General features: G+C 36.9%; 1 protein-coding gene across 7 annotated transcripts in view; it reads right to left on the bottom strand.

Annotated features, from left to right (window-relative positions):
- Positions 1-950: 950 nt before the first annotated feature.
- The window catches only part of rgs19 (regulator of G protein signaling 19), a 58,508-nt gene continuing 48,133 nt past the window's right edge, over positions 951-11,325 (bottom strand). For all 7 annotated transcript variants that reach the window (XM_067446579.1, XM_067446583.1, XM_067446580.1 and 4 more), the window contains one exon: positions 951-6,787. In XM_067446579.1, coding sequence (XP_067302680.1) covers positions 6,599-6,787 — 189 coding nt within the window. In that variant the 3' untranslated portion in view covers positions 951-6,598. The remainder of the gene's footprint in view (positions 6,788-11,325) is intronic.

Here is an 11,325-nt window from a genome sequence, read left to right as displayed (position 1 = left end):
ATCTGCTGTTTGAAAATACACGTCTATACAATTTCGACATAAAACATTTCAGATGTGTTCAATTTCAAATGTGTTATATATTTAACATTTAAAAAATTCAAATTCAGTTCTATGTAAAATGCAACATAATATTCAATTTTGTTAGATTATACTTGTCAATAATTCTGATTAATACAATTCAAATTCAGATCATTTTGTCATATTTCTAGCTCCATAGTAAATGAGCATAATAGGGGATAGAAGTAGTTTGTTCAATGGCAACAGCATACACTGTTCAGCTGAATAAATGTTTTTTTAGGGAGAAAAAAATAATAATTTTAAATCAGTGCAAAATGCATCTAACCTGACAAGTTGACATGAAACAGAATTTGTAATAGTTTTCTTTTCTATTGTGATGTTTATCAAACACAATCTCAAAGCAATATGTAAGTATTTTACGTTTTGCTTAATTTGATGGCTAATTTGTAATTTCTGTTTAAACCTCAGTGACAGGTAGGTTTAGAGAGATTTTGTATAAATCTAATCGTTAAAAAAAATCCAAACACAACCACCGCCTAGTAAAATACTTCCGTTTTACTGGGAGATCAGGTTGGCGTATACAATTGAAATCGCTTCTCGAACAAGAACAAATGTAGGATTGGGACTTGATTTTGTATGTGGAGAATTGATTGGATCATTTGTTATTGCTGTGATGTCATGTGACTGACAGGACGTCCCGCCCTCACGGCAGTAAACGCGTCATCAGAGAAGACGAGAGGACGGAAGTTATTTTGAATAGCAATTATGAGGGCATATGAATGCAATAAATACTGCAATATTCTGTAAAAAATAAATAAATGGAATAGTCCATTTTGATTTTTATAGTGACTTTAAGCAGTTAAGGGTGCAGTACAGTTTGAGAAGCCCTTCTGGAGGCTGCGGTAAAATTAAATCTCTTGGCAAGCTGTAAATGAATAATAACACAAACATCTTTATTATTATCATTATAGTCATATCTTATCTTTAAAAAAAACATTCAAAAAAATCTGCAACCGAGTCAAAGGTTCTGGAATATTACAGATGGGTTCTTGATTAAATCATCTCCGGCAATGAGCTGGCCTGGGTTAAAAGGGACCTCAAGCCGGCCCCAACCATAACCTGAAGGGGGCGCCCTGCTATGGCACCCAAGGGCGAAGGGAGGTTACACAGTAATGGTCACAGACTTTGGGAAACAAAAATTGGTCCATAAATCCATAAACATACTCTTTAAAACATAACTTGGTTTATTTTAATACAAAATATAATGCTAATGTCAATAAATAAGTGTCCATAGAAGTCCATGAGTCAGGGACCGATCTCACTGCTGTATGCCATGGCACTGCAAATCTCGTGAGAATACACGACTAAGAGAAAATATCACAGAGTGACCGGAGAGAACATATGAAAGAGTGTGGGAAGGCCAATGAGATGGCAAGACCTTGAGGCTAGAATGTGAGGTGACAACAAAACCAAAACATATTGTAACAAAGACCAGCGTGACCATTTGATGATGGCGTGATGCAGACGACTGAAACGCATCAGTTATTGACAGACTCACTCCTCCGCACAAATGTCCTCAGTTTGAGACTGTTAGAAGGCTAGATTCATTTTGGCACCTTAAAGAAATGAATGTAAACATAAGCAGCTCTAGGTCACAGTCCCTTTCTCCAAACAAATACAGTTGTGTGAAAGTCTGTCTGTTCTGTGCAGCTGTTGAAAGAGCATGAGGAAAGTTGCTAGTGAGCGATACAACAAATTCAAACACTGATATGATGATTAACAAAGCATGTGTTGCAATTCATATATTTTGTGTTCTTTTTGTATGCATTATTTGTATTGGTCATTGGCGGATATTAGAGAAATTATATTTATTTGTGCTGCCCATTTCCCCTATTTTTGCATTTACATTAAATAATAATAATAATAACCATAATAATAATAAGATTGACTTTCTTTGAATTGCATATAAAATGTACATCCATTCGGATCCAACACAATTAAATGTTAAGCATATTTGTCAACAGTTAAGAAACAGGTAAGTTCTAACAAACTTAGTGCGATTTAAATACACATTAACAATATTATTTTTTATTTATTAATAAATGTATATATATATATTGCGATTGCCCAGCACAGATTTTTTGTTAAACTATGTAATCCAAATGGATGCATTTTAAATGCAATTAAATCTTAAATGTATGCCTTTTTTGAGTGTGCATTGATCTTTAAAATGCTAATAATTTAATATCAGTGAATAATGTAACCTCTGGCACCAAATCATCTAATAACCATAAATTAATATCCATTTTTCATACTGTACAATTTTAATGTTGTGATGCCTAAAGTCACTTTTCATCATTTAACCAATTCATTTTAGTGTTTTATCTTTTAATTTATTTAGAAAAAAATACTATAGAATTTTAATATCGGCCACATCATGAAAATTATCAGCTTATCAGTTTTGGGAACATTTAAATCTGTTGCATTGGATTGGTTACAACGTGGTCACACTGACAGCGATTTGCAAAGCAATCTGAAGCTTTATTCCATGCGATCCGGAAATTTGAGTTGACATGAGTGGTGATTTAACATTATGCAAATGAACAGCGACAACCAATAGGAGCAAACAGTGGTGCTCATTTGATCAGCTGATGCAGTACAGTACAGTGACCTCTAAATCGCTTTCAGTGTGAACGCAAAGTGCAAGTGATGTGAAATTTTAAGAGGTCCACCAGCAAGCTTCCCTCATTGGCCACGTCTTTAAAGAGCTCTGTGTAACTGTGCATGTCCCTGTGTAATTGAGTGTTACTGTCAAAGGCCGCAATGACATTGACATATCTCGTCTATTGTCTTATGAAAGTTCACTTAACTTTTATCACACACACATACACACTCACACACACACACACTCACTCACTCTATCTGGCTTAAGTTAGACTGGTCACATCGTGTCAGACAACAGGAGCAATACTAAATATATGCTCATGTACATATATAACCATATACACATATATTTTACACACATATTCCAAATTGTACATCTTCATGCACAACTGATGAGAAAAATAAAATAAAAGGCATCAGTCGCTTTTTTTTTTTTTTTTTTTTTTTGGTACTACAGTACATGAAGTTCCTCAAAATTTTCACATGACTCTTGAAATCCCACTGCTCGAGTCCTTAATTCAATATACATTTATTTGCTGTACGTATATATATATTTACAAAGAACCAAATCCCGAAAGTACCAGGAAGTACCCGGCGGATGTGGATGATTTACCTCATTTCAATGTGAAATGAAAGATCTGATATTAAGATTTATTTGATCAAACTAAAACAACTGCTCAAGGAAGGAGAATGTTAAGGGGAAATATGAACACCAGATTTTCAGATCAGTGCTGATATAAAAACTCTATAACAAAATTATATTATTGTGGACCCACTCGCACAGTACTTGTTGGTTTCAGATTCACATTATGAAATATTTAGTGATATGTACGTTTAGAGTGGTATCACAGCTCACAGTGTTAACATCAATCAAACCGTTTACTCTCTGCTATTCCTACTACTTTCTAAAAGGGATAGGTCACCCAAAAATGAAAACTCTGTCATTTACTCACCCTCATGTTGTTCCAATGCTATCTCACAACCAATTTGCACGTATTTTACAAGGTGGCTTAATCATACGAATTTGTATGACCTCACTTCTATAAATTTTTATGATTTGTCTAAACCAAAGTGATGAGTAGGTTTAGGGGCGGTGTTTTTTCCCCCTGCACTTCATACAAATCGGGCAACTCGTCAAATACAAAAATGCATTTTTGACAGGCTACGCAACTACCACTTTGACACTTTTAAAAAGTTGATAATTGAGATCGTAAAACTAACCCATATGAATAGCTTTATATATTATGAGCAGATTGAATTTAGGCTTCTATTCATATATACATTCATCAACTCGCGGATCATTTATGGTAAATGCTCAAGCATGTTCACTTGATGTGCGAAAGCCAATGAGATTCATGTGCTATGCAGAACGTTTGCGCTTCTGTTCATGTACGGCAATGTTTATATGATCATTTGTTATATGTTCATTCACTCTTACAGGTTTGGAGGGTGAATAAATGAGGGTGAATAAATGACTGAATTTTCCTTTTTGGGTGTACTATCCCTTTAATAACAAGTGGGTTTCAGAGGCTGTTGAAGGCAATTTTTTAAAGGAAATGAGTTTAAGCACACAAGTGCAGACATAACACTGAGTATTAAACATGAATAAATGAAGTGTACTGGACCAGTGAAATCAATGTGTGCTCGAGAAGACTTTAAAATGGATTTTACAGCAGCTAATGGCTTCATTTTTTAAAGGTTCCTGTACAATACTATACAATTATTTTTCTTATTCTTTCAAATGCTGACATACATTGTGTGAAGAAAAAAAAAAAAAAACGACAACTGCAATTATTGATAAGGCAAAAAGCAAGATGTTAAAATTATTCCAATGGTAACGCTTAAATTCAGACGTGTCGTTATTCACTATTATTGCTGTAATTTATTACAACAACATAAATTAGGGATTCAATTACTGCATTTTAATCTGCCATCATATTAGAAAGTTGTTTCAGAGGTGGAGCAAGTTTTTACATTTACAAAGACAAACTATTTTCTGTGAAATGACGTGGACTAACCAATAAAGTAATTCAATTATTTTAGATTTTATGTTGACTAAGGCTGGGGACACTGCAAGTGTGCCGTGAGTGTCTCGGCTGCGTGGTGTGTCCGTTTTTATTTCGGCTCCCATGTTAACCGGTTAGAGCTTGCACACTGCCTGCGTGATACGTGGGGCTCAAGCCACGCAGAAAACGCGTGCATGCTTGATATAGAAGAGACGCCTATTTTTACGCGACACGCGAGCGTGTTGGAAGCGTTTCCAGGCAAAATAGAATAGGAAAAGATGTTTATGTCATTTTGACATGAATACATATTAATAAATTACATTTTCATGTTTGAAAGTCTGTAGATTAACATAAATGCAGATATAGGCCTAATTTTAAAAATAAAAACATAATTATAGATTTTAAAATGTTAAACCTGTCAATACGGAACGAAATATTCTGTAGCCTATTTTTTTGTCAATACCATAGATATGTAAGGTCAATGGGCTACAGCCGACGTTGTCTTTGCTGTATCAATAGGATATATTTATATTTAACATGAAGTATAGGGCTTCCCTGTACATCAATAGCAGCAGCAGTGCTGCGTCAGACACGCTTCTGGTGTGCAAAGACAGGAAAAACGGCAGGCAGCCGCCCCGCGGCTGACACGCAACAGCAACGCCGTGCTCACGCCACACTTGCAGTGTCTCCGGCCTAAGAGCATCTGCTTTCGCCTTTCTGACTGAAGCAGGACTGAAGCGAAATAGCCTGCAGAACTAAAGTACCTGAAACTGCCTACAGAAGGCGCCAGAGAGATTTATGATTTTTCACACTATATAATTTCAGAAACACTCACGCGCTCAAACATACAGCGAGGCCAGAGAGAGAGAGATACAGCGCGACTCGGGACACTCGGGACTAACAGTTTGCTCGGTATGTTGCAGATATGTTTCAGATTTTCTTTAATATTTGTACACGAAAAACAAAGCAAGTCACAGTTTAACTAAATTAAAAATAAATAACATTAAAAAAAAAAAACCTTTTAAAATGTGAGTGACCAGTCTAATTAAGACCATGGCATTCTCTCATCTCTCATGTTTGTTTTATTTAATATCTCTAAAATTGGTGGTCCTCCTCTCTCTCCTATGTTGTTGAGCTGTTGATATCTGTTGTTTGAAATCAGCAGGCCCAAACGAAATCTGTCATTTGAAACATATAACATTTACAAAATTATATGCGCCTCAATTTTATGTTTCAGAGTTGATGCTTTTGTTCAAATAACACTTTTATTTATTTTACCATTTTAAATAGATTTCCCCTCAAAATCAGTGCAGAAAAGGTCAGCAGATTCCGCCTAGGCCTGGGAATTGATTTGCGTTCAGAATAGCGTGTGGATATTTTTGTCCCTATTTGTTTAGCACCTGGAAAAAGTGCTGTCCCTCTCTTTTTTTACGATCATGCCACCAATCACCTCTCGACCCCTCGCCTCAGAGCCAATCAGTGCACAGAGACAGTGGACAGGTCAGGGTGAGGAGAGAGGAGCAGATTGGTCAGGCCACTCCAGTGTATGTTATTGCAGAGGCCCTCAGCTCTCTTCAGCTAGAGACGTCAGGAGATATAAGTAGTAGAAAAAAAGATGGCTATGAAAATCAGTAGTTGATGCTGGAACGAAAGGTTGGGAGGGGGGGTTTTGGAAAATTGAAAACTGTATTTTCAACCCTGTGTCTTCCAGTTTCAGTCTGTGCAGGTTCACAAGAAATGTGGGATTCCCTCAAAAATGAGAGAGGAACATGGACTAAGCAAAAACAAAAATGATAATCCAACCGTGACGACACACAAAAAAGGAGTACTTTCTCCTCTAGTGGCTGTGCAATGAGCGAGATGGAGAGAAACTGGATGGAGAGAATGAGAAAGAGGATGGGGTCGGGGGTCTACGACTCTGACGAGGAGCGCGACCCCCCCTGCACCAGTGATCTGTAGACGGAGGAGTTGAGGAATCGTGGGTAGGAGTCTCTGTGCATGAGGGTATAGATCTGCAGCTGTGCATCCTCAAATATGTGAGGGGTGGGATCCTGCATCCTCCTGTTGATCACTTCCCTCACACGAGAGTCCAGACTCACCTTCAAGACAGAAAGAGAGCATTGAGAATGCTGAGCAAAATTAGGATAATATTAAAATACATTGCTTTTAAAAAAGTAATAATAATAACTAATAATCATGGTTAAGAAGGTCAGAGTTTAGGATTTGGGTTAATGCCTTTTAAGCCTGGGTTAAACATTGTTTAGGATTTTTAAATGGGCTTTTAAACCATGCGAATACTGTATGAATCAGAAACTATAAACTACACTTACCTAATAAATATTAATGCACTTTGTCGCAGAAACATTTACATTTACATGTTTAGTTTCACCATCTAAGGAAAACAAAAAATGTTGAACAGTGACATCAAACGCTTCTCTTATCACCCTTTGGCCAATAAATTCTCTATACTTTTCCTGTCATTCATGATCACTGCATAAGTATTTGTAAAATTATTTAATAGATACAGGTTGTGTTCTACTTGTCTTGTTAGTGGCATAAATATGCAAATAAGAACATTAACCAAGATAACCCTAGTGGAAAAAGATAACCGATAGAGTAGTATAATGTAGAAATAAAGACACATCAGTCTTGACAAAATGTACAAAAAACAACAAACAAAAACAAACAAAAAAACGTTACTAACTACACTACCATTCAAAATTTTGGGGTAAGATTTTTTTTTAAATACTTTTATTTAGTAAGGATACGTACAATTATTTATTTATTTATTTATTTATTTATTCTTGTAAAAGAAATAAGGATTTCTATTTTAAATAAATGCTGTTTTTGAAGTTTGATGACCCATGACCCATCTGTGCTTGCAAATACAGTCTTTGGTGGACATTCCTCATCATGACACCCTCATTACCAATTCACCAGCTAATTGTGACTGTTTCAAGAAAGTCTAACAACTATATAATTATATAATCTTTTCTATTATTCTTCTGCCCCAGCTTTTTTTTAGAGTGTGTTGCCGCCATCAAAATCAGTTTATATTTACAAAATATAATTAATTTGGCCAGTGAAAACATTGACACTTTGTAGTTAAACAAATATTCAAGAAAATTACCAAATCAAGAGTTTCTTGATTTTGTTGCATTTTAAAGGGATACTTCACCACTTTTTCATATTAAACTGTTATTCCCTTAACTAAGACGAGTTGATGCATACCTCTCACGTCTCAGTGTGTGCAGTTAATCGCACTGACGCGTGGTGATATTCTGATAGCATTTAGCTTAGCCCATTTTTTTAATCTTCTGCGGCCCAACCAGGCATTATTAGGTGGCACTAGTGTGAATAGCACTTGCCAACAAGGTGTGCTATTTGCACTCTGTGTAAATACATACTCCATTTTAGAAAACTTTTCTGGAATTGGGGTTGTATTCAAATATACCATTTTAAATGAAATTAATAAAATCAAACGATCCGACTTCTTTCAAATACATTAAACAAATCTTTTGAATGGATTCATTTAAAACTCAAATCTTGGTACATTCAGATGTACCTCAAAATATCTTGAATATCTTTTAAAAGTTAAATCCTTCATGAACCTCTCAAAGTTTGCACCTGTACACTGTAATTCCATGAGCTGAGACTATTTCTACACTGACCTCTCTAGAATACTTTCTTCCATGACACTATTTAATGATTCCTTTCATTCTCTTACTAGACACTCAAGAGTGTATGAGTACTGGAACTAGCTCAGGGCAAAACAAAGCCCATCCATGCAAACTCACTCACTCCGTGCACTCTATGTCCTATTTATATAACCACTTTACAATAAAGCATCCAGCAGGGATCAATTTATAACTTACTTTGCTCAACCTTTGCTACTTAATTTACATCTAGAAAGTACTTTTTACTCAAGGAAGTGGCAGAGTGTGAAGGTGAGTTCTGACTCCCGATGATAAAAAAAAAGTCACATTTAACATGTCAACACAACAAGTGCGTACAGTACATGCACATCCCACCGTCTCACACTGACATGAGACAAAACATACAGCTCCTAATAGAAAGCAGGATCGACCGCCACATATGGTGCTAAAGGCCTGTATCTCAGGAAATGAGCCTTACAAAACATTAGGCTTCAATCATAAATCTGGCAGAATTCCTTCACGCCTCGTTTCTTTGTCACACATGATCTCTTAAACGTTTACTTTTTCAACATTTACTGGTGTGAAGTTCAAGTCAAGCTTTCAAATAAGTTTTGATTGTAAAGAAACTTCTCGTTGGTCAGAACGTAGCCAATCACAGACCTGCACAGAGGCTGAAATCTGCATTCCACAAAGAAGAAAACAGACAGAGATGATAAAGAACAGCCGCCATATGGACATTGTATTCGGTAGCTGATTAGAAAGGAGGTACATATTTGTATTGTATTATTTGTAATCATGAAAATATGTTATTGTCTTTTAAATAAATATATTGTAGCAGGATAACAGCCTATTAGATTAGTATAGAGCTAATGTGGAGACAATACAGATACCTGACACAACTTGCAGAACTGCCTCTTTCTCTCTATAATATATCATTGGTTCTTGGCCTGTTTAACTGTTTAACAAGTCCCCCATGTTGGCAAAACAATAGCTGAAGGCACCCCGTAAATGTGCAAAAAAGGATCTTTGAGGGGTACAACAGCTTGTAACTGGAACAGTTTACATTATCTGCCCTGAAAAGGTGCATATATTTATAAGGATAGCAATATAAATAATTACAGTTTTTCTCGATTGCTTAAACACATTTCTTGAAACTATGCCTCATATTCTCAAAACTATAAACACAAATCCATAACGTAGGCTTGGGCGGTATCCAAATTTTGATACCGTCAAACCTCCTCCCTATTTTACCTCGGTATACGGTATTACCGTGAATAATTAAAACATTATGATGTAAGGCTCAGACAGCGTCAACAAACTGTTGGCTTGGCTTATATATATATATATAGGCCTATGTTTTTATTTTATTTTTTACATTTGAGCCCCTGCCCCTGAGAAACTCTGCACGTTTTATGCTTACCGTTATGAGACAATTGTCAGACAATTGACTTTTTTTTTTGTGAGTCCCATGTCCACTTGATTTTTGTGGAGTTCATGCTTATTGCTTACATTGACAGCTGTGTGACAAAAGGCTTCGGCAATATTACAGCATTGTCCGAGGGTGCGCTCGGTTTTTCATCCACGCAGCAGTGAGTGGATGGTGGTTTCGGATATGCGCCCTTAGGTTCAAGGTATTTCCATCTCTCGCGGTCATCTTTTTGTTGCACAATTTGCAAATTGCCTCGTCTGTATTTACCGTCAAAACCCAAAATACTTCCAAACTGCAGAAGTTTCGAGACCGAATAACTCAGTGCCCGACTCGCCGTCTTTTCCCCTCTCTCTCTCTCTCTCTCTCATCCACGCTGTCACAACAACGCATACACATATTTAGGCATTTAACAAATAAATAGTATTTAATATGTAAATAGTTTAATTAGTTCAACTTATTAAATATTTAATAATTAATTGTTGATCAGCAATATGTAAGTTGATCTGTTTTTTTTTTTTTGACGGTTTGACGGTATTGAAACTGATACCGTTGCTATTTTTAGATCCCGCGGTATACCATTTTACCGTATTACCGCCCAAGCCTACCATAACGTCTCACCCAGTTTCCCAAACAACCTATTTTCAGGTCAAAATGAAGCTCTACAATCAAAACCATTCACTCTTGCTGAAAAACCAAACTTTGCCCTCAGACAAGACACACAAGCCCTCAAAATCACACACACTACAACATAGTCTAACACACTGGTGCAATAAATTCAAAACAACATTTCCAAAACTGGTAAGTTATGTTACTTGTGGTTCCCCTCCTCACAAACCTTTTCACATGATGAACAAAAGACACAACCAATGGATACATTGGCACATTTTTATTCATTCATTCATTCATTCATTCATACTACACGGTACAAAAAAAAAAAAAAAAAAAAAAAATTGTATTCCGCCTCAGCCTCCCGTCTTTGGTCTGGGTCAGGCCAGAGAATCTCATCCACATCACAGGCTATATTAGCCCTAGCCTGGCAGCGGGGGTAAAATCCTCTTGCATGCCTGATCCACCCCTGGCACGCATCTACTGACACATGGCCTGGACGAGGTGAACAAGCATATAAGGTTCTCGATCATACACTTTCCACTAGTGCTGTAGTCAAGACCACCTAAACCGAGACCAAGACCAAGACTTTGAAGGGCCGAGACCAAGACCAAGACCAAGACTTTGAAGGGCCGAGACCAAGACCAAGACCAAGACTTTGAAGGGCCGAGACCAAGACCAAGACCAAGACTTTGAAGGGCCGAGACCGAGTCAAGATCAAGACCAGTGCATGTCCCCACACTTACAGTATGATAAAATGTGGAATATGCATATGATTGGCACTTCTCTCATATAATCAACTAAACTGGCTCTAATTTCATCCGAGACTGCTTGTCTTCCTCCTCCTCCTCCTCCTCCTCCTTCACCACGTCCTCTTCCTCTCCCTCCTCCTTCACCATGTCTTCTTCCTCCTCCTTCACCACCCACGTCCTCTTCCTCTCCCTCC

The sequence above is a fragment of the Pseudorasbora parva genome, chromosome 6 (assembly GCF_024679245.1).
Source record: "Pseudorasbora parva isolate DD20220531a chromosome 6, ASM2467924v1, whole genome shotgun sequence".
NCBI classification, from domain to species: domain Eukaryota; kingdom Metazoa; phylum Chordata; class Actinopteri; order Cypriniformes; family Gobionidae; genus Pseudorasbora; species Pseudorasbora parva.
The sequence above is the reverse complement of the archived record's forward strand: the minus strand, read 5'-3'. Positions and strand labels throughout refer to the sequence as shown.